Here is a 24,376-nt window from a genome sequence, read left to right as displayed (position 1 = left end):
CAAACAGAAATCGAAAAGCCACTTCTTTTTTTATTTTGGAATCGCATTTTAATCATTATAGTTATATAAGGCGATCAATGGGGTGATTTCCCCGGCGCATTTAAATGTAGAAGTAATTTCTTGCGAAGAACTGGCAACAATGCGTCTCGCCAGCTATACCTAAATATAGCGGACGGCATGCGACGACATCCGTTGCGGCGGCGGTTTCGCCGTATACAACGGTTTAGCCGAACCGAGCATCTAATTGCCGCTTCGGACCTACGGGTGTGCGAATAGGAATTTTTTTCACTTCGAAGCGAATAGGAAGTATTCACTGGCGGTCATAGCTGTGTGCGTAACTGCTGAGCGCGTGCTGATGCCGAGCTTCCACAGTTCTTTTGTAACGTGCATTCCGCACCCTCAAGATTGCCGGTCTTAGCAGCCTATTAATGTGGGCTCGTTCTGAGCGTGCGCTCTAAACAGCACCCGCAAATATGGCGCCCAGTGAATACTCTTTATACTTTGTTCGAATAATTTTGAATCGAAGGGTTCTCTACCACGATCGTTCACCAGTTCGCCCGCATAATTGGTCTTATTTCAATAGAGTCATGTCTCAATAATATGACCACTTCCGTTGCCCAGAAAATTCGTCTATAATATGAATCGTCCATAATAGTGGATCGAGGTCATGATCACAAATAAGCAACGAGAAAGGTGGCCCCAAAAGACAGGGTTTATTTAGAAGAAAAATATTAAATTGCCGAGACCCATTGGCACGGACACTTTGGCGTTAGCTATTAGAAACGCAATCCGCAATAGATTCGAGAGAGCAGACTCGCTGTTCTTATTTTTATCGCTACTTGTGTTGGTGAACTCATTTGAAGTATGCACTGCATGCTGTTTTCGTTCGTTTACTTTCTTTTTTAGTCTGAATTAAGATATGTTTTGCAGCAATTTCAAACTTCGAAATACTTGGAATTTGTCGAATAGCCGTATATTCTATTCGAACTTCGAATCGAATATGACATTATTCTTTTCGATATTCGAAAGCTTTCGAATGTTCGCGCAACCCTACCCGCAGCTGATTAAATAACGGCGTTAGACAATGCGGAGAGCAATTCTGCTGCATGCGCAGGAGTTGCAGTGACGTCAGAATGACGCCGAACTCTGATTGGCTTTGACCAAAAGGATAGTGGCTAGACCTCAATGCTTAGACGCCCTGAAGTCTACCCACTCTTTTTCAATCAGCCAATAAGAGCTCTGCGTTCTGACATCATCGCAACCCTTGTGCAAGAAACAGACGAATTTGCGCTCTTCATACGAATGCCGACGGACCAATCACGGAGCGAGAAACGTGAACATGACAAGCCAAGACCCGTGTTTCTTAAGTTTTCGGTGACTGCACTGAGGGCTTGTGTGAACTCATCATGTTTTTGTTACGGCGTGTGAAAGTTCGTCGATATAAATACTTTTAAATTATAATATGGCTTTATCATCAGCCTAGCCTCCCGTAAAACGAAGAGCGCAGAGGTTTTTCTTAACGTTAAACAAATCGTGGCTGAAAATGAACAAACACAAAGTGCCTGGCAGTCATTGTCATTCTGGAAAAAGGAAATAAAGGGACAGACACACAAAACAAAATGTCGTGTTTGTCCGTATTTTTTTTCCCCCTCCTTGCTCCAGGGTTACTATGGCAATCTTTCACAGGCTAGCGACTTGAAACCCCTTACATTTTCTTACGGAGAGAGAGAGAGAGAGCACACTGGCGCCATCTATCGCGTAGCCGTGGAACACTTTGCATTTTCGTATATTTCCAATTTTTATCTCGCAGCATTCTTTCTTTCTTTCTTGGCTCGAAAAACTTCCGACGCTGTTATACACGACGCTTTCTCATAGATAGCACGTACATTTGATATCGCCCATGCCGACAGACCTTCGCTCTAGTGAGATGCAGTTTCAGGGTCACCTCATATATGACGCAAGAGTGCAAGTGTGTTCTCTCGTCGCGAGAAGTCACGAGAACTCGATCCTAATAAACGCAAATGTGTGAATGGACCTCTAGACCAGCGTCACTTCGGATTACCTGACACTGATAGCGAACTACTAGAGCAAACTTATCATGTCAGTTTCGCTATGCTATTTTTATACTTATGTGCGCGCTAGACCCTCCGCTTTATATGCTTAGAAGGCACGCACATACGTGACAGGACACAACTCAGACCCTAGTGTCTAAACAAAACTCGTAATAAAAAAAAAAAAAAAAACCTGGAAAGTAAATAATTATCCCAAAGAATTAAAGCGACGAACCCCCGCATTTTTCGAATGGGAGGACCGAACCAAAGTGTGCCAATAAAAAAGAAAAAAAAAATGTGTGTCACATCCGCTTTATGATAAACCAGACCACTTTCTCTCGGATGCTCTAAGAAACTCCCTGGAAGCGGTGTAAACGTCGCACACGCCCGAGACCACTCACCCCACGTACACACATCATTTACTCCTACGTATTCCTCGTAGCGCGTCATCCGCTCTTACAGAATGTCTTTACGCAACACTGATCACGAAAAACTCTATTTTTTCTGGGTTATCACTGTTGAACTGTTCTGGAAGTAACACGTTACAAGTAACGACGTTACTGGTAAACCGTTAGGTTATTTTTTTTTTTTCTTTTAGGAACGTATTTACTTATGGGAAATGACGGAATGAAACTGAATTTATATCTACGTCGCGCGACGCCAATTTTCCCGCTAAATTTAGCGGGGAAATTGGATTTGCGTACAGGACACCGTGTCACGTGACGGCAATTTTTTTCCGCTAAATTTAGCGGGGAAACTGAATTTGCGTATAGATCGCGTGGCATGAAACCACGTGACATCATTTTCTTTTGAAATGTAAAAACGCCGAAAAAAAGACAAGGACTAAGCTTGTCTAATATATTCGAATTATTTCTTTGCTAGGGCAACTGACACCTCACTAATGCAATCAACACCCTTATCGCGAACTTCATCTGCACCTCTCCGCTTGCCTTATCTCGGTATCGAGCCAAAATCTTAGTGCCATGCAACACAGGCGTGCTAGCGCATCTGCTACAATCAATCGTAAGATGAGCCGAGATCCAAAAAGGCTATCCTGCCATATATGGGTCGGCTCACCCTAAGTTAGTCAAAAAGAGCATCGCCCAAACGTGCTTAGGGCCTGCTCCCAAAATAATCTTGCGAGCGTTTCGTTCAGGAACGTTTTGAGCGTCAGAGTGCAAAAACTCCAGGAGACCGGCTTTCGACTAAGGTGTTTAACCGAGGTCAGATACGGAGGTTCCATGTTTTTCGTGAAATGTTTAGCGCGGCAGTGTTACTAGAAACGAATTGCGCATCGTACATGTTCTCAGATTAAAGGAAGTACCTTTCAACTACCCTACATTTACCAAAAAAGAAAAAAAAAAAAAGCATAAACTTAAAAAAAAAAAAAAGCGAGCGACAGGACTGTCAGGCTCTCAAGAAGTCGTCTATTTCGTTCCCTTTAGCCCGGCGCCCCCAAAAACTACAGCCGCGCCGCCTCCTCGTATTTCGTAATTTGCGAAACAAGGTCACGTCACGAGAGGGCACCGGCTTTTGAAGGGTCCCACCCCCTTTTTGTTCGCTGCATGTTCGCCGCCCCGCTTTTAACTTACAGCAAGGAGCCAGCTCTCGAGCCAATCCGAGCGGACCACGTGACGGCTGTACTGCATGCCGCGTACTCGCATATCCAAGTGGAGTTATCCTATTTCCCAATTACATAAAAAAAGGTCCAACCAAAGTTTTATTGGTAAATAAACTTCACGCATGGTAATCACAGCGGCAAAACCCATTTAAAATTTTTTTTTTCTGCACTTGCGATGGCGTGTTTTACACAACTCGAAATAGAACGACAAAAACTGTGCCGACGCAAAGTTGCGTTTGTAAGCTAAATAGTTTTTTTTTTTTTTTTATAATTAATATTGTACACTACGCGACTCACCGTAAACACTGTATTAACGATCTTTCTGCGTTTCGCACAGAGTGGTTCGTGTAAGTCGTTTGATATGCGGGCGATTAAAAAGCAGCGGTAAGTTAGTCAGCCCCAGCGGATGTCTGGTGCCTCAGCTGTAGATGAGAGAGCACAGCATGACCGCTATCCTAAGCTCTTTAACACACACCGCGCAGTTTTTTCTCTACGTGCTCCGAGCAGCGGTGTGCGGGAACACCACATTTTGCCATGCACCAGTTGTTCTGGTCACAGCCTTCCAGTCGCGAAACATAAACTAGGAGAGAGAAAGAAGAAAGAACGATAGTTGCTCGTTCGTGCTGTGTCGTGCTCCGTATAGCTCCACAAAGGCCGCACAAGGACACGACAAGAGACACCTACTCACAAACACACCGACAAACGGCCAGCAGCACACTAACCCAGCGAAAATGAAACACACCCAGGAAATGGGCTGTTTCCCCGCAGTCCAAGGCGTACCCGCTCTCGTAGCAACACCACCACCTACGAGACGAGGCCGGCCTCTCTCCCTCTCCCATACGTCATCGCTTCACCGTCAGCGCGTCTCGCAGCGTTGCCGCTCGGAGCGGTCTCTGAGCCCACCAATGATGACGTCAGGTGCGGGCCTTGTCTTCCATCTAGCCGCGCGTGGCTCAAGACGGAGAACAGCGGAGCAGCGTCAACCCGAAAAGTAATTTGCGTACGTGACCGCGTTGGCCGTGCCCTCGCTGCTCGCCGTAGGATTGAGTGACCCTCATCTGCATACGTGGTATGGGGCGGGCGGCGTTTGCTCAATCCCGGTGTCAGGGGTCGCTCAATGCGTGGACGCCCACGGGCTATAACTCTTACTTCCGGTCCGCCTATTGTATTAGCGGCTTAGGGGCATTTGAGACCGTGACCAGTCGCCCGTCACGCTTTCGGTGTTTGTTGTTCGCGATGCAATTTCGACCGGGCTACCGGCGGTTAGAGGTTCAAGGTCGCTCGGCGGCCATCTTTGATCGCGTCAGTTGGGTTGGCATTCGGTCGCTCTCTGTATGTCCGGAATCGGGAAGTATCGCTGAAGAGCCTAGAGATTTTCTCTCTGTCGATCTGAAAAATGATCTTATACCATTTGATTTGTATTTATGATGAATGTTCCGTCCATGATGGCAACTCACTGATGCGACGCCTTATTCGTGGCGAGAAACTCGGGTATCGCCGCCTAGTGGAATTTTTTCACAACCCAGGGTGAGGATGTAGTTCAACTTCCTTCGTTGGTGCAAGCACGTGCAACGCCCAGCTTCTATGCACTGTGAAAATGAAAACAAAACCGCGTGCACTACCCAGAGGGAGGAAAACAGAAGCCGCGAATAAACGTAGAGAGAACAACACTGGAAAGTTTTTGAACGCGCTTCGCGGCTTAGTCTGGCGCAGCCGAGCAGTGTCGTGAGACATACCCCGGACGAACCTGCAGGCTTTCATCTCTCGCCACGACGCGACGCCAACGAGCGAAGCGCTCCGAGACAAACGCGCGTTCCAGCTTGGTTTGTCCGCGACTGTATGTGTTTGTTTTTGGCGAGAAACAACTCTGTGCACCTATTTCGAGTCGTTCACCTTTCACTTGTCTGAGAAAGCTTTATTGGTTTCTCTGGTTGTTATCCTTTTGGTGGATTTTGTTCGGCGGTGGGGAAAGCCACTCCGTTATCCGAAGCATCGTTTCCTGACCGCTCTCCGTGGTGCAACGGACCCGTAAAACACGCCCGCTTGCTTGTTGACGCTCTCTTTTGCACTTCTGTTTTTTTTTTTTTTTTTCTTCTTTATTTCTTGTTTCTTTGGTTAAGCGTTGTCTTGATTACGAGGAGCGCGCGTTGTTTTATACGCCGGACGCTGCATCGCCCGCGTTGAACTTAAACACGTGCCTCCGCACGCAGCAGTGTTGCTTGATCAGTGTATACATTGATCGCTGCTCTCGTCTTGACGCATGCGCAGACGGTTCTTTTCGTGCAAATACAGTTTGCTGCGAACGCCCAGTGCCCACATCCGGGTCCATATCACATGAGCGAATGACGTTTCAGCGAACAGCGCCATTTTGAGCGAATCTACGTTTTAGCGAATAACTGGGGCGCATGTGTTAACTCCCCCCGCGCTGCGCTTACGCCGCTTTTGTGGCGGCAGTCTGCGGCGGCTTATTACAAAAATGTTAACCCACTTGGCCCACCCGTAAACGCCGCTTCGCGGTGGCCGGCTATTCGCTGAAGCGTCTTTCGATGAAAATTCGCCGTTCGCTAAAACGTCGTTCTACCAACTGGGTGCCACCCCGAAACAGCACAGATCACACGCTGTGGATAACTGAGTGAGACATAGGCAGCTGGAAATAACGTGAAGGAAACAGTAGTCTGAGGTGATATGCTTGTTGCGTAGCATGATTCAACGCGTGTATTTCGTGTACGTGATACTCCTGAGTATTCCTGAGTAGGAAAAGGATTTCGGTGATACACCGAAATACTCTTTCCTGGCGGCTCTCTCGTACTAAATGACTTTTTCCTTTTTTTTTTTTTTTTCTTGAATGCTTACAACTGAAGTGACTTTGCCATGGTAATTTCCGATTCATGAATATTCCAACGAAAATTCCCAGAAATATTTTGTTCAATGGGCCTGAGTGCAGTGACCAGGTTTTACTGATTTTCAACGGCGATGACTCGTTCGGCCCTTAAGTTTTTGTGTGAATTGCTCGGAACATTTGCCTCGTACTCTCGCGTTTCCTGCAGTACTTTTTGTTTTTGTTTTGGGGTTCTACATTTGTATTTCATTTTGCCGATACCTTCGTTTGGAATCCATCACTGATGTCCTTGATGTACACGAATAAAACTGAAATGAAATGTATCTGCAAAAGAAAAAATGTGTTCGGACACCTTTTTGCATTTCTACATTGCGCGAATTTTCGCCGAAAACGCCCGTGCAATTGGTATATTTCGCGTAAATAATCATCTCGGAGTGTTAGGGAATGTTTACACAGTATACTCCGGAAGAAGAAACCAAAACAAATCGTAGACTTTGTGCCAAGACGTTCTGAATCCCTGAAATGAGCAGAGACCAGGAAACAACGACAAATTGTCTCTTGTCATCCGACGCAGTCGAAGACTGGTGCCTTATATTGGTCCAACGCATTGATGCGTCCTTCGTCGAACAGCGCCATCGTCGAATAAGATTCGTCTACTGCGCGATGTTTGAGTTTCTTTCTCCTGTCGAACACCGAAGCAATTTCTTCGCGTAATATTCCCCCTTGAGATTTGTTTGGCAACACGCACAGTGGCGCCATCGATCGGCCGGGTGGCACACTTCCGGTTCATGAAATGCTTTTTCCCAATCCCGAAAGTGTGTCCGTCCGTCTGCCCGTCCCTGCATTTCCCGTCAAATTTAGCGGGTAAATTTATGTTACGTGACACCAGTTGAAGTTCCCCGCTAAATTTAGCGGGAAAGTGGCGTCACGTGAGGTCACCTGACGTCACGTGACCGATATATCGTGGGGAAATTGACGGCACGTGACCTATACGAAAATTCACGCCTTTGGCCGAAACATCAATTCAATTTGCCCGCTAAATATAGCGGGAAATCGACGTCGCGTGACCTCTATCACCAAATCAGTTGCCCGCTAAATGTAGCGGGGACACTCGACGTCACGTGACCTACGCAACCACTTATTTTCCCCGCTAAATCTAGCGGGAAAGTAAACGCCACGGGACACACCAATTCCCTATAATGCCTTTCGTGCGTTATAGGACTTGGAAGGTAAAGGTCACATGTGTGGACATTGCGCTTGCGCAGAAACCAAATCCGGGAGGAGGGAAGCGTTTGCGCATGCGCAGTACCGACAGCAGCGCCACCTTAGTTGTGTGACGTCAGAGAGTTTAGTTTGTCTGTCGATAAGACGAACTCAATCTTTCTGACGTCACGGAAGGCATCACGGAAGGCGGAAGCAGCCCAACTTCTAGGCCGCTGGGGGGCAGTCAGCGCGGACACTACAGTCTGATGCGTCCCTGCTGGCCTTACCAGAACTGTCTACACGTATATTCGAAGCACTGATACGTACGAAGGAAACATATGTCCGCAAATAATAAGGCCATCGTACCTGCAACGGACACCACGTAATATTTTTGTACGATGTCCGAGCTGCGTGTGCGGCTTTGAAAAGTTGCGCGGTGTCGAGAGTATGTGGCGTGCGCTCATGCCGGCCTTTTGCCGGTTTCTCTCTCTCTTTGATTAATGGGTTCCCGGCGTCGCAAGGAGCAGCTAAAATGAACGAGAAAGAGAAACGAGATAAGAGCGTGATGCCGGAAACAGGCATGGCACAATGCGGGCACGGTGATGACTCGGGGCACGAAACACTCCCGGTGGTGCGGTGAACTTGCGCGCGGGTTGTGTTTAGAAGTTCTCCGGTCGCCCCGAAGCTGGAATAGCTACGTGCTCGCCGGATCAATCGTGCAAGGGCCTCCCTTTCATCGCATGTGCGTGATCACGTGGCAAAATACAGATGTATGAATCGTCTTATGTAAGGGACCTTATAAAAAAAAAAGTACTTTTTAGTTTCCCCTGCACTGTCAGCTCAGGGGTGAACAGCTTCCATTCCCCTCGAAAATGTGCTAGTCCGTCACCTGCCGGCGCGTTTCTTTTAGCGGGCGCTTTGTTGGTTCGTGTGACGGATGGGCTCACGACGCGTTATTTTCTGTGTGCGCAGGCTCACATGGTGGCGGCGTTCGAGCAGTCTCTGTCCAACATGACCTCCCGGTTGCAGCACCTCACGGCAACGGCGGAACAGAAGGTAGGCTCCATTTTAGTGCCTCTTTCAGAACGTTCCGGTGGGACGGTATAACTTGCGTTTCTGTTTCGTCGGCGTGTGTGTAATTTTGCGTTCGCGCCGGACTTCCCGCGCATTAATTAAATTGTAGTTGCCTGTGCCTTCAGGAAAGATGTATTTTGTTGTTTGTTACGTCATCTGCTTGCTCCCCCCCCCCCCCCTTCCCCAAACGCGCCCACATCGTTTTCAACACATTTCTTTAATTGTTCGCTTTATGGTTGGCGAAGTAGTATCACATGAGTTCAGAAACTGCCGCAACACTCATTCCCAGATCATGTTTTTGTTTGCTTTTTAACGCTACTTTTGAGCGCTAGGTTCCCCCTTTTTTTTTTTTTTTTAGAGCTGGCCTTAAGACAAGTGAGTGATAACCATCACCCAGAAAAGAAAAAAAAAAAAAGATAAGATAAAGCAATAAAGATTTATTGTGATCTTTCCTTCCCTCCCAGGACTCGGAACTGACGGAGCTGCGGAGCACCATCGAAGCCCTCAAGCAGCAGAGCGCCGAAGCTGGGCTCACCAAGATGGCGCTCCAGTCTATGGCGGCCGTGCATCGAAGTATGGGCTCCAGTAACGGTGGTGGAGGGGGTCATCCGCCCTCAGGCTGCTCTAACCTTGTGCGCCGCCATACCTTTAACACTCCTAAGGACACCGCCGGTGAGCACGCGACGCCTTACTAACGCTTGGGTAGAGCACCGCTGCCTGACGCTGCTAAGCCTTTCCCCCCCCTTGTTTTAACGTGCTTTCTGCCCATCGGAAATCTTCGTTTTGGAACGCTGGGAGCACGGTTGAAGAAAAGAGAGGTGTCAGAACGGCGCCGCCTCGCCATGGATGAAGTGTGTCGAAGTTTCGCTCTTATTTCTGATAAACGCCGTGAGATGGCGCAACATGACAGGAGCTCGGGGAACCGCCCTTATTCGCGCACACGTTTTCAAGGCTGCGAGGCGCGCGCGGATGGATGGATGGATGGATGGATGGATGGATGGATTCGGCTGAACCTTTTTAATCTAGCGGCGTCTTGCGCCACCTAGCCAAAACGTCTAAATCCAACAATTAACTAATATCCGACTAGTCCCAGAGTAACTGTATATCCTAAGCTTGCAGAGCAGAGTATCGCAATGGTATTCACAGGGCGGCAATGATGAATCCAAGCTGCACTGCGGGAAGCGGCGGTCGCTTTTGCAGGAGTAACGGAGACGGGGTTGGCGTGGCCGTGAGGTGGCGTGCTGCTGCGTGCGGAGCAGAAAAAAAAATATAGTGCGGCGACGTTCCGCGCGTCCGCAGTTGTCCAGTCATTTGTCTCCGGTTGACCTCCATGCCCTCGATCGAACGCAGTGGCCGACGACGAAAACGTCGTCCCTTCGCAAGCCGCAGCTGCTCGTTGTCCGGTCCGAAGTGCCCGGATGTGCCGGTCGCGTATCACTCCGCTAGCAGAGCGATCGTCCTCGTCGTCTGCTACCCAGACTTTGGAAACACGTTTTAAGGCATCGCTTGCGTTATAAAACAACTCGGATTATACTGTATTGCACCCAGTGGCTGCACATATTGTCCAATGGTTAAGGAACCTCGCAGTTCGTGCGATTTTAGTGTTATATTTCGCAAACGCAACGCGAGAAATATGCTCCGCCCGAAACTCGGCGCCTGTAAGGTCGCTTTCCTGCATGAGAGTTGATCCAACTCGACGCACGTTATCGCTTCTCCGCCAATATGGAATTGGCGGAGAAGGGAAAATATATGCAATACTCTGACTCTACAAGCAGAGCCTATACAGTTACTATAATTAGTCATAGAGTAAAGGCCCGTTCACACTCTTACGACCGAGTACGACTAAGAGAGACGAGTTCTCTTACAACTTCTTAAATGTTTCTAGAATGAGGGAACACACTGACATTGTGGCGCCATCTATGCGGTGACCCTAGAACTGCATTTCACAAAAGCGAAGGTTTTGCGCGATTTCCGAGGTCAAATGTGCGTAATACCCATAGGAAGGCTCGTTTATAACATTGACAAAAGTTTTTCGAGCCAAAAAAGAAAGGATATTGCGCGAGAAATAAAAAAAAAAAAATATGCCGGACCGCCGAGTTTACACTGCTTCCCAATAGATGGCGCTAGTGTGTTCTCTGGTTTAAGAAGTTTTAAGGAACCCAGGTTTAAGAGGTCGCAAGCAGTCGCAAGAGTGTGAACGGGCCTTAACTGTATACCATCAGTTCACCCCGACAGCGCGCCCCCCGCCGGGAAATTACCGAAGCCCGAGTGGAATTTCGACCCCCTTTCTGACCTTGTTTCGACACCTTTCTTCTTCCACCGTGACCTAGAGTATCTGCTACTGAACTTTGATCATAGGCATTAGGTTGCAGAGATTCGTTTAGTCTGGAACTCTCGCTGAAGTTCCTGGTCAATCTGAAACTCGGGACGTCATCGGAGGAACACGTGTGCGGTGATGGGCGCTTCACTTACTTTCCAAATTTATCAAACTCAAGTAATGATAATAAATATTTTTGCGAAAGCGCGAATTTTTTAGAAGACACGCGTGCGGTGTGCACAACTCCGATCAAACCGAAGATTTCCGAATGTCCCGCCTTTGTGTTTTGTCCCACCCTTGTGTTCTGGCCAGTTGGTTTAGTTTTGGTGTTCCGTGAATTTCCCCCGCTTGTTCACAATTCGATCCTTGCTAACCTTGCACTATATGCTTATGCACCAGAGATTTTTTGTCTTTCTTATTAACGGCATTTTATGAGTCCAATAACTAGACTAATGGTACCAAATCTGTTCCTGTTTAACTTCTCAGGTCGGAGACTTTAAAATGTAAAATGACGGCCGTTCCGAAGCACAGTTCTGATACGAAAATGCTAAAAGTACAGCAATTTCCTTTAAAATGCTGAACATTCTTAAGAAATAATGACCACTCAGTTTAATGAGACAGTCTGCCTGTGTTATTTGTTTTCTAAGAATAATACTAAGATATTTTCCAGGCGATAACGCGCTTCATTTATTAGGAGGCAAACGCCATGTTTCCTCGTGAAATTCACTACAATTGAGACAAATCATGCGGTCCATGTTTCATTAACTTGAATATATGTAGAGGGTAATCCTGGCTTGAGGATGAAGACTAGATGTGGAAAGGTTAACTGGTAAGCAGAAGAGACGGTTGTGAACTTGTAGGGGTCTACAATCGACTCGGTAACTGATTCTGCTCCCAAAACAGCGTTGCAAGATCACCGGATGTCCAGACAACTGTCGACGGACTCCATGTCCAGCGTCAACTCTGCGTCCAGCGCGTGTAGCAATGCCTCCACCAAGAACGAAGAAAACGGCAAGAAGCACAAGAAAAAGAAGGGCTGGGTAAGCAACTTGTATTTACTTACGTGTGTGTTTGTTTGCCCCTTGTCGTCTGTCGTCTCCAGTTAGAATCACGTGTGACGTTAATCAAGCTCGCCTGTTTATTAATGCACATCTCGCGGACACGCCAAACGGACTTTCCGTTTTGTTCCTATCCAAAAAAAAAAGTTTAAAAATTCATATTGATGCATTTATTTCTGCGTGAAAGGACTTGGAACGTGTCTCCAAACTGTCAACCGGTGCCCACCCGCTCCGCCACTGTCGCGTAGATGGCGCAAAAGGCCGCCCAAACTTTGCAGAGCGGAAAGTGCGCACATTCGGTTACAAAGAAATGCTTCCATTACAAGAGTGGAAATTTTATAAATATATTACTGGTAAAAGAATCAACAAGCTTAAGTCTTAACCTTAATGTTTTTAGATATTAAACAAATGTTAGCTGTCGAAACTAGAAACAAGATAAGCGGCGCGCGCTACCGCCTGATTGAAAAGGTTGTTGTATTCATTTATCTATTTGTCGAACTAGCTTTACTTTTTTCTTCTTTTTCTTTAAACGCACGCATGGCGCGAGCACTTGAAGCGATAGAAGAACGTGCGCAGCGAGCGCACGCAAAGGTGCCCGCGAAAGGCACTAAAGCGTCCGTAAAAAGGCCGAGTAAGCACTCCGGAAAACCGTCCACACATGGAGCTCTGCGTGGACAGCATTCTCGGCGTCTTTACGGTCCTTTCAGCGGGGGTCGTATTCGGGGTCCACCGAGCCGCGTGTTTTTTTCGGCTCGGCATCTCTTGACGGGCAACACCGCCGGTACGTGGTTTTGTGCGCGCTTTTTGGATTTGGCCGAGTTACCGAGGGTCAAGTTAAACGTTAAAAAAAAAAAAAAAAAATGTAATTAGATTTTGGGATTGCGCCGCGCCCGCCGTCGTGAATGTTTGCGTTTTGAATACAATAGGGGGGGGGGGGGGGGGGCGGCTAGTTTTTGGATTATAAATTGTGCAATCTCCAGAAGCCACTTGTTTTCTGTTTTCCTTTCTTTGTGTGTGTGCAATTGCACAAATGCAAAGAGAGCCAGGACAGCACTTTTTGGTTACGTCACATGTAAGCTATGATTCAATATTGCTGTACACCGTTTTGTTTCCTCTTGGGGTTGAGGAAGGCCTCATATTATTTCACTTGAGAGCCCAGCACGGTGTTTGAGATGTATCATGCGTTTTCTAGGGTGGCTTTGTTTTCCTTGAAAACATTATCATTACCCAGTATAGAAAATCCCTTGGAGGTGAGGCCTCGAATTGGGGATTTCATTTCCCTTGAGGTCTGCTTCTTATTATTCATTCTGCTGAGAAAGTTACTCCTTTCTGTGCACCTCTAAAGACACAGTTATGGAAAACATTCATTTTCAACAGTTAGCTGCTCTGCAAAAGATCAAGCTGTGTTTTTTTTCTTTCTAGTAATTGTTTTCTCTGTCACTAATGAAGGTGCTATGTCAAGTGTAATGATACAAGTTCAAGATTGAGGCTAAGGCTTTAAATATTAATTTGCACATTCATTCAAAAACTATATTTTTCTTATTCTTTTTTTTCTTCAGATTTTGTGAAAACAATTTCTTGGAAATTCAGTATTGCATCAGAAACAAAGTGACACAAATACAATCTGCTCACTTGGTAATGGAAACCAAGAGGTGGTAGAAATTAAGTTATTCATACCAAAGTGACTGTTCAGTCAGCCTCGAATTTAATTTAGTGTGAAGGCTTACAGAAAATAGACAATATCCTAATCCTACGCATGAAGTCGGAAGACAGAATGTGCATCGGAAGGATGCATATATTTCTCACCTTATAATTATTAGTTGGCAGTATTAATGGTGAATAATAATAATTATTGCTTAATGACAGTTAATTACATAAACTTGTTAACTTTCATCAGTTAAAGATAGTTAATTGGTGTTAATTTCTTTAACCATTAATTGCTGATAACTGACTAAAGGAACTTCCACAAACTTAAGTAAATTCAGTCGAGTAGCCGTGTTACAGTTTTACGTGATGCATCTTTTGGAAGCCTCACCCACACAGTCATGTTTCGTTAACGTTGTTAAGGCTGCCTCACTGTATAGACAAAGCTTTCTAGAACGATCTAGGTAAATACACGCATTTTCGTCTTACTATTATTGATAACTCGCACTATGAATGTTGTTTTGAGGACGGATGTAGGTGTCTGAATTCATGAGACGTGACTGTAACACCACGCTAAAACTTTGGAATGTTGGAGACTCTCTGTGACGGCTACTACATTCACATTCTCGACGTGTTTCCCCAACCACAGCTGAGGAGCTCGTTCAGCAAGGCCTTCTCGCGGAGCAAGAAGAACCGGCACGGCTCGGTGTCGGACGTGGAGGACATCCGGGCCTTCCAGTCCGACTCCTCGGCGCCAAACTCCCCCCTGCTCAGCCTGAACCCGGCCCACGCCAACGGACTCCACTCCAATCTGGCTGACCACAACATGCTCAAGCTCTCGCACTCCAGCTTCGCGTGAGTTAGCGCTCGAGAGAAGAATTTGAGCGCGTGGTTCCGCGTTGCGGGGTGTCAAATTCGGGCGTGCTTTTTGCGGGGTTTGTTTTTTTCCCTGTGTTGGAAGTAATGCGTTACAAGCAACGCAGTTACTTGTTACGCCTTGGGTTTTTTGGTCACACACTAACGTACTGGTTAGAGCCCATAATGACTACTGAGTAAACCAGTTTCGTTACTAGTTTACGGTATTGTGTATCAAATTACGTTACTCGTTACTCTTTACTTTTTATTAAAATTAGTCACGTTTTCTGTCCTTTAAAGGTTCAGCGTAAAATACGATAAACAAAGAACAAAAATCCCTCAAGAGGAGCAAAGAAGAGCGCGAGAGGGAAACAGGGAATTGCTTTTCCGCCCGACAGAAACGTCAGCCTTTAAAGAGGATCTCCGGCAACCATTTGAACGTTTTTAATTAAATATGCTTTCTGAAACAGCACTAAAAACTGAGCCTAAAGCAGCAAATAAATTTTCCATAAATTTTTAAAATAATCTTTAATTGTAGAAGGGTGATATAGTCGAAACCGAAACTAACCTGCAAGTTTCCTCGTCCGCCATCTTGTTGCCACGTCAGATGTTGTATAAACATCCGCATGTGGGCAGCTTGAGCCCGTTTTGCCCAGCGCCGGAAGCAGTGGGAAGACCGTCGCTATCGTCCGTGAGAAATGATTGACTACAAATCATCGAGCTTGTTTTAGTGGAGCAGTGACCAGCAAATGTTTGTGAGATTTCAAACGATTCGTCGTTCGCAATTCACGATCCGCCACATCTGGACCCAGATGCCACTCTAAAACAGAATGGCAGAGAAGGTTTTATTTGATAGCAAAGTGTGAACTGTTTTCTAGCACGATGCTTCCGTCGCAGAGACTTCTCCTCTGTTGGAAACCAACAAAATGCCAGTGTGCTGCATTTCTTTGTGGTGCATTGCACCCCACAGCCAATCAACCATTCTCCCCCTCCATCGCATGTTGCAAATGGCCTAAGCCAGACGCAATTCTCAGAACCACAGGTGCTCACTATCACCAGAACGCACAATGCCGTGGAGTGGGGAACGTCGTCTGCTCTCGGATACAACAACCGATGTCGTACGAGTGCACCTGCTCGTTGTTGCCAGTAGAGCGGCAGAAAACGATTCGGAGGTGAACGCATAAACTCCAAACCTCATTTTCTCGAAAGAAAATAAATATTTTGATTAAATATTTCATGGACATACAGTCGGATCTCGTTAATTCGAACTCCAGGGGGGCCATAAATTTGTTTAAATAAAGCAAAGTGTGAATTATCTGCAGTTTCCTGCCATAGAGATGCATAGGATGGGACCTGCATGTTAGTTTGAATTATCCACAAGTCTGAATTCAGAGAGTTTGAATTAATGAGAGTCGACTATACTCATGACTTTATATTTAGCACATGGTAAAAATTTTATAAAAATTAATGACCCCCAATATTTTGCCAGAACTTTAAGACATAGCGCCTCGGGTAGAAGGAAACACGTTGCTAGTAAACCAAAAGGGACTACAAAAAGCTGTAAATAGGAATGGCAGCGAAAGGACAAGCCTAGCTCTGCACGCTCTTAGCTCCGACGAAAGAAGGGCTGTGTTAGAGGAGGAAACAAGCAAAAGTGCAAGCTGCGTACGTTTGTCCTGGATGTTCCCGTTCAATCCAAGTTGCTCGTTGACTTCTCAGTATTGACTCGCGCGTTGACCCGTCGGTCCTGTTTCCTGCAGGCTGCACGAGCGTGAGGAAGAGGGTGGCCCCGAGGTGGTGCAGGAGCTCAGGAAGCAGCTGCGGGAGAAGGACCTTGTCCTCACGGACATCCGACTGGAGGCACTCTCTTCGGCGCACCAGCTGGACAACCTCAAGGAGACCCTGGCCAGGATGAGGGTACGGACGTGCACGGCAGACAGGCCGTAGATCCAATCGCGGTGCTCTGTCCTTCCTTTGAAAAGGTGGCACCGTCGGTTTAGACGTGCCACATGCAATGTTGACGTTCGTCGTCGCTGGGGCTACATTGTGTTTGCGGTGTCGCTGCACCTTAATCGTTTGGGGCGACGTTTCGTGCTGTAGTGTCGCCGTACGCCGCCGACACTGGGGCAGCATTGCATTGTCAGTATCGCTGTACATCAAATGTAGGGGCAACATTGTGTTGCGAAACATCAACATTGGGGCAGCAATGGGACGCGGTGTTGCTCTACATTGACCTTGAGACGACACTGTGCAACACGCCTACATAAGGACAAAATTGTGTTGCGATGTTGCGGGTCTCATAGAAAATACTTGTTATGTTGTCTTTGTTCAGGCACTAATCGAGCTTAGTCGCTTAACATTGATATGCACTGACATTATATGATAGACATTCTGTAGATAGGTCGTGCTTTCAGTCTGGAAAAAAAAGTAATCTTGGTGCAGTTTGTTTTGTCTTGTAACTAAACTACTATTACTTAATCTACGTAACGAAGTGGTATTCTCAGGGCTGACTTGCATATGATTATTTTTTTGAGAAAGCAAAATGGAAAGAAATTAAGGTATAAAATATTTCCAGGTTTGTACCAGGTCTTATGCCTCTTGTATTGCAGCTAAACCTTATTTTTTGGTGATTGCATGTTTCCTTGTTTTAATCACTGCAAAGAGTTCTGTCATATTACCCTTATAAATGTCATCGTATACACTAGTTGGATAGCCTTAGCTACATTTTAACTCATCTTCAAGCAAGCACTCCAAAGACAGTATTCAATTTACTTCTATACCATTCACAATATTCATGCAGAACGAAATGCTCAACCTCAAGCAAGACAACGACCGTCTTCAGCGGCTGGTGAGCAGCAAATCGCTGAATTCCTCTCAGACGTCACTGCCGCACCGGAACAGCATGGACACGCTTGAGAACAGGCTTAGCGCAGCGGAGCTCTCTCCAACTTTCGGTGAGTTCGCACGGCATGACGAAATAAATCTCTTAGGGCCGGTTGCACCAACGTCGCTTAGCGCAAAGCGGAGCTTAGCCGGGAACTTAAGCTTAGTTACGGTTTCGTTCGGTTGCACCAAACTCGCTTATCGCTAAACCTAGCACTAAACTACGCTTAACTTAAGCGCTCAACATTGGGCGCTTTGCTTCTGGTTGTTTCTTAATCCTGGATTAAAAACATGGCGGCTGGTTTGTCACGGTCGACGCGGTGGACGAAATTGGTTGTGCAAAGTGTTTTGGGCTACATCAGCGTGAAAGTTTAGACAAAATGACTTTCGATTGTGACAAGGATGCAAAATATTGTCGTGTGAAGTGTTTATCGACCCCTGTTTTCAAGTTGGCTCTCCACTTTCAGGGCGTGTTAGCCCTAACCGAGAAACGTACGGAGCTGTGGGGCTCACGTCTGTATTCCCGCTGGTTCTTCTGTCAACGAGCTTATTCGTATGTACTTACTAATTTTCGCATAGCTGTAACGTATTGTTATTTACCACCTTGTTTATTTACACTTGCAGCGCGTATCCTTCAATCTGATCAGCGCGTTGAATAGTGGCAGTACATGATCTCGGCGATCAGCTGATTGTCGACACCTCTGCCGTTTGCATTAGATTGCGGCGCTTTTAAGTAATAAAACAGCAAAAATTCAATTTCTTTCCTTTTCTCAGTTTTGAGACAATCTTCAGTGAATTTTCCTTATCTGGCTAGTAGAATCTTGGCTTCAGAAAACTGTATCGTTCCATAACTGTAACTTTTTTGGTGATCACATTTTTTTTTATATACTTTGCTTTATATTTTTCATTCGTTTCCCGAGAACGAGATACTGTTGTTTCCGAGTTGTGCTCTGTGATGGTGTTTTCCCTTTACTTTTGTCGTTTGTTGTCATTGTGACGATGGTTGAGACTATATACCGGAACACGTTTTCAATAAAATTCACTTGAAAGTTGCGCCTTGTTGTGTCCTCCGTAACTTTTTTGGTGATCGCGATTTTTTAGGAATATTTTGCTTATATCTTTCATTCGTGGTGACGACAAATCGTAACGACAACTATGTTAGATTCGTTCATGGCTGTATCGAGGCAGGTAGGGGCAGGTGATGCGAAGAGACGACCGTTCTTATCGGCACGATGTGATGTACTAGTGGGAGATTTTTTTTTTTTTTTTTTTCTGAACTCGATAGTGTGAAACTGAAGTCCGTTTGAGGCTGCAGCGGATGTTCAACGACGGTACAGTGCAGTTCTGTCACCTTGCTGATAGCAACGAGTACCGTCGATGCAAGGACTCTTGACCTGGCCTCTCGACGACTTCTATTCGAAGATTTCCGGGCATTTTCGCAGCTGCCGTGGCGAGTTCGTCACTGTTTTGAACTTCATCGGTCTCAGGCTTGACTTAGTTTTAGTAGTCATCTTACCTGCCTACTTATATCCATGATGTTTTGTCTTCAGCGATGTAGCGAGTAGAGTGTCCTTCTCGCGTTCGGTGAGATTTGGGGCCCCCGATGGCTCCTTCGCCTCAAAATGTGAGCACGAAAACTACTACCACTGTCAAAATATCCTGTTATCAACCGATATTAAGCACACAATCACAGATGTGAAGAGCATTCGTGTTTATTTGAAGCTTTGACTTCTGTTATTGAAAGTTAAACGAAAAAATGATTGAATTTGGAGGCCTTTAATTTGTTACTCACCGAAGAAATACAGCGAAAAGCAGACGCCGACGACGACTACTACGGCAGTTTTTCTTTTTTTTTTTTTTTTTACATCACGTGATTCCTCTCCGCCAATCGTATTCGTCGCTCTGAGCGTTCCCTAGTTTGCTCTGTTTGTCCCTAGATTCCCTACGCAAATCCAGCGTTTAGCTAGGGGCGCGTCTGTAAAGCCGGCTTAACGTTGGTGCAACCGGAATTTAAACCCGTGCTTACCTAAGCTCGGTTTAGGGCGCTAAGCCGGCTTAGGAAAGCGCCGCTTTGGGTTAAGGTAAGCGGCGTTGGTGCAACTGGCCCTTAAGTTTATTACAGTGGACATCCCCAGAATCTTAAAAAAGGTTTAATTAGATATACTTATCTTAGTTGTCAGAAATCCCAAGCAATTTGAGGACACTTTGTGGTAGAGATGTGCATAGTAATAATTTCTAAAAAAGACAAAAATCAGCAGGCTTTTTATTTTTATGGGTTCTTTCTATGTCACGAGCACAAACTATTATGAAGGCCTAAATTCACTTTCATTAACTTTTTTCTACATAAATTATATAGATATAACTCATTTTCTTTTTTTAATCTGCCTCATCAAAAAAATGTCGCAAAGCATGCCCATTGCATCGCGTGCAAATTTGCGTTCTCAAAACGTTATAAATTTGGCAGTCGAGAGCATTGAGATTTTTAACTCAACTGTGGTGTGAACACAAATACGATATGCTAATCTATACTACCTACTTATCATTCTTTTTACATAAATATTCCCTTGCTGGCTCCTAAACCTGATTTTAATAAAACACTTTCCCTAAAAATTTGTTTTTCTAACTTAAATTCAGACAAACATCACAAAATGAACTTTTCCCGGAAAATGAAAAAAGTTTAGCACATTCTTTACGTTGTGAGACTAATTCTGTGCTGGGACCGGTTATATAACCTGCTTCTATTTTGAGATATAAATATTGCACCTAGAATGTTGCGCTTTCTTTTTTTAAGGAAAGTCTATTTTGTGGCATATATATGTGTCTTATTCATGCACTTAGGAAAAAATATTTTGGGGGGTGTTAATTAAGTGTTCCTTTAATGGTGTACATGTCTTAAAAACCTCCGACGTTTCTGTTTCCTTCTGCACTCAGATGTTCCCGATGTCACCGCAGCTGAGATTCCCGAAGGAAAACGCGTCACCATCGCCATTCAGCTCGGTTGCCACGGCGACCTGGAGAAGTTTCTTTCGAAATCGGAGGTTCGACATCTCATTGGATCCCTGCCAATTTTATCTCTTTAAGCTTCGTGATCTTTATGCTAATCTTTGTGGAACGACATTCCAAACCGCAGCTGTTTTAGGCAACCTTCGAGGAAGTCCGAGAGATCTATAGATTATCCGGGTAATCTCTCGACCAGTCTCGCCATATGTGGCTTCTTGATTGTGTAAACTATATGCATGCTGTACATCAGGAATGTGATTTCTGAGAGAGATGTGCCAGCCCTGTCTACACTAAACAGCTGTGATTTTTGTTCGTGTGCGTGTGTGTGTGTGTGTGTGTTTTTTTTTAGCAGCTTTTAGAGGCGCAGGTAATTTATGCAGTTTGCAATTGTCTTGAATTTGTGACTACAGCTAGAGGTGCTGTAGTCACAAAATCCAAAAGTCTGTGGCCTGAATAACTAAACTGAATTAAAAAGAAGCGATGAATTGCTAACCTTCCAGAATGTTTCTAGTATGTGCTTCTAGGCATGTAGTCAGTAATGTTTTGATAGACTGGCAGTTATAGTGATTTGGTAATAATGTTTAACGAGACCCTTGACGTGAAAGTTGAATTTTATGGTTTGAATGCATAGCAGAGATATTCCAGAAAGATCTAAGCAAGTTGTTATCCAAACGAAAATTCCCCCGCCCGATATATAAATTTAGCGACAAACAAACCTGTCATAATACCGGTAATGCCATCTGCATAGCTTAGCTTCTTTTTCTTAAAGTCACCTTTGCCAGTAGGACTGAAATGTCACAACCTTCTCTCTCTCTCCCAGATTCTGATCAGACTTCAGTTTGTCTTGGTGGGTCTAGTTTTTGAAAGCTCTATTAAGTGACAAAAAGAAAAATTCATCTAAAAATTCGGGAAACGCTTAAGCATTATGTCAGGTAGCCAAGAAAGTGAGAATCGCTACTTTTTAGAAAAATCTTTTGTTTTTCAGCATTTGTTTGCTGTTTTTGGAGGACTGAAAAAAGCCCGTTGATGCGATAACATCTTTATTGTTTTTTTCTGCAGACGCCCAGTGAGGTCCTGATCGGTTCCATTTACGTCAGCGGCAAGACCAAATGGGACCACCTCGACAGTGCCGTCAGGAGGGCCTTTAAGGTGAGAGAAACCTCCAAACAACGAATCTACAGAATGGGAACCACCGAGTGACTACAGTTAAATGTAAACATTTTGGCAGAGGTTGCCCGGTTAGGAAAAGCTTCTGTAAATAGTCGCCCCTAAAGAAAAACACCGAGGCAGTTTTTTCTTTTCTTCGGGCTTTTCCTACCAGCTTCAATCACATATCTGTTTTTTTTGTTTAGACTGCAATACAGTTCCTAATTGATTGTGAGCAGTACTGAAATGGTTTTTAAGGAGTCAATTTTACCGTTGTAACACGGTAAAATTGTAACACGGTAGAACTCTACCAGCATTGCAGACAATGCTGGTAGAGTTCTGCCAATACAGGCGACGAACTTTTGATTAAAAAATAATAGGCGATGGAAAAAAGTACAGAGACACGCATGATGTATCGGCGTGCAATAGTTTTGCCTGCGCCAGATATTTCCGGGGTATCTCTTCCTATAAATATCTTAATTTAGTGTCCCTTTAAGGAGATGATCTGCAACATGAAGGCAGCTTAAACTCAAGTAGACATATTAGGTATGAGTCACATTAGCAAATGAAGACCAGCCAGTAAACAATCTAACATGCGGAATTTCATTTATATCCAGGACCATGTGCTAAAAGTGGACCCTTTGTCCAACCTGGGCCTGAACTCCGAGAGCATCCTGTGCTACCATATTGATGACGTCGTGCGTTCCAAAGGTGGGCATTTTCTTAGTGCATATTTTGTTGGCAAGCGCCTTACCTTCTTTCTATGTACGAGTTGCCACGAGTATCGTGCCTTGGGTCGCCCCTCAAAAGATTGTAAGCCGACAAAGCGAGCAAAAGTTTTCGAAAGGTAAACTAAGGAAGTCAGGGTTTCCGTTGGCACTCTTGGTGTAAGTAGCCGCCACTGCCCTTCTGAAAAAAGCTAAGGGTGTAGAGAGGTTGAAGGTGCAAAGCGAAAGAAAGTGCATGGTGGAGGTCCCCTACCTCCACCGGTCTGTCCCACAACCCAAATAAAGTAGGGGGTAGGTATGGAGAACACCTGTAGTGTTTTCTGCGCCCTAGAAAATCGGACAGATATGCTCTGGTGTTGGTGGGGGTACTGAAGGGCGTTCAAAGGCGAAGTGCGACGCAAAATAAACCGTCTGTGGCTTGCGTAACCCTCGTTGTGTAACAAATGTTATGTGGGCCAGACAAGAAGACGTATAAATGATAGATTAAGAAAGCATTCCCATTCGCTCGAAGCCACGGTTGGAGGCCATCTTCCGTTGCATTTCAGAGATTGTAAGTGTAGGCCTGATTTTAGTGAGGTTGCCATTCTGGGGGCACACACGGGGACAGGGTGACAATGGAGGTTATAGAAGCGGTTCACATTTCCTGGCATGGACGATTGTGTTTTACCGAACCATCATTTGCGTTGTCAGGAAATGAGCTATCGTTCCTGCGGGAAAAAATGTGTCATGTTGCGCAAGGTAGAAAGATCTAGATTATGTACTATGTATGTTTTCTTTCTGTTGTTTCTTTCTATTAAATTCTACAGTTGCTAGTACAGCTTTGTCCTGTGTGTATGTTTTTGCTGTCTGCATTTTTTAACTGTTTACAAGCTTTCGTGCTAATTATTTCAGCAAGCCTATTAGCCCAATAGCGCATCTTTTTCTGATAGGCTGTGTCAAGGGTCGCCAGAGAGATTACTTAGGAAATAATACAATTTAACACTTCGTTTTAATTAAGAAGGCAACAAAACAACAAGAATGACTAGTGTTGTGAATTCCTCGTCGCCAAAAATGTTGTATTAATGAAAAACTCGGACACCCGTAAAAATAAAGAAGAGCAGGGCCTGCGTGGGCCTGCGTAAAACGAGGGGTCTTACATGCCGAAGAGGTGAACGGCGGGCGCCGGCGGGGCCGGGCGCGGGAGCCCCGGACGGAGAGAGACGGACGTCCGACGACGACGGTGGCTGGGTCGCAACTCATTTATTTAACGGTCAACAACGTGGGGGTTGAGCGCCACGGGGACGCAACCCTGATAACACGGACAATGGTGTAACGGTGGCGCCATCTGGTTAGTGTGGCGAGAACTACTTAAATGAAAAAATTGAAATACTACTGTCTACCTTCAAAGAAAGCCACAGGCAAATCTCATGATATAGTGGTATTAACTTCACTAATGAATCTCTTGAAAGCTTGTTTTTATTTCATTGGCACAAAAACTTGATATCTTCTGATTTTATTCTCATTCTTTAATGTACCCCTTGATGTTTCTCAAGCGCCCAAATTCCTTCAATTGTCTCTATGAGCCCTTAAGGAAAGTGCACCTCACAGCTCAAACACAGTATAAGCACAGCTGATCTATGTACAGTCGAATCTCGTTAATTCAAACTCGAGGGGGACCGAAAATTTGTTTGAATAAAGCAAAGTTTAAATTATCAAAAGTTTCCTCCCATAGAGATGCATAGGCTGGGACCTGCATGTTAGTTTGAATTATCCATAAGTTTGAATTAAGAGAGTTTGAATTAACGAGATTTGACTGTATTAAAGGGAATTGCCGAAGAGGTTCTTGAAATAAAACGAGTTAGAGGTGAATTCTAGCGCACTTTTGTCCTGTGCATTTGAATATCACGAGCATTTGACCCAAAGGCATTGATAAATGCGAGAAAAGACTGAAAAACCAACCACTGGATGCGACATCATA

The 24,376-nt window shown here is 45.2% G+C and overlaps 1 protein-coding gene across 4 annotated transcripts in view; it reads left to right on the top strand.

Annotated features, from left to right (window-relative positions):
- LOC8040291 (neuron navigator 2) overlaps positions 1–24,376 on the top strand; it is a 183,827-nt gene that overhangs the window by 145,511 nt on the left and 13,940 nt on the right. For 2 of the 4 annotated variants that reach the window (XM_029988505.4, XM_029988503.4), the window contains 9 exons: positions 8,687–8,770; positions 9,253–9,361; positions 12,009–12,145; positions 14,457–14,662; positions 16,423–16,579; positions 17,463–17,616; positions 20,477–20,583; positions 21,605–21,694; positions 22,309–22,402. In XM_029988505.4, the coding sequence (XP_029844365.3) occupies positions 8,687–8,770; positions 9,253–9,361; positions 12,009–12,145; positions 14,457–14,662; positions 16,423–16,579; positions 17,463–17,616; positions 20,477–20,583; positions 21,605–21,694; positions 22,309–22,402 (1,138 nt within the window). Of the gene's footprint in view, positions 1–8,686; positions 8,771–9,252; positions 9,461–12,008; positions 12,146–14,456; positions 14,663–16,422; positions 16,580–17,462; positions 17,617–20,476; positions 20,584–21,604; positions 21,695–22,308; positions 22,403–24,376 lie in introns of all 4 variants that reach the window. The other 2 variants (XM_029988504.4, XM_029988502.4) reach the window with 1 other exon arrangement.

Source organism: Ixodes scapularis, unplaced genomic scaffold, assembly GCF_016920785.2.
Source record: "Ixodes scapularis isolate PalLabHiFi unplaced genomic scaffold, ASM1692078v2 PGA_scaffold6__148_contigs__length_123643588, whole genome shotgun sequence".
Taxonomy (NCBI): Eukaryota; Metazoa; Arthropoda; class Arachnida; order Ixodida; family Ixodidae; genus Ixodes; species Ixodes scapularis.
The sequence above is the reverse complement of the archived record's forward strand: the minus strand, read 5'-3'. Positions and strand labels throughout refer to the sequence as shown.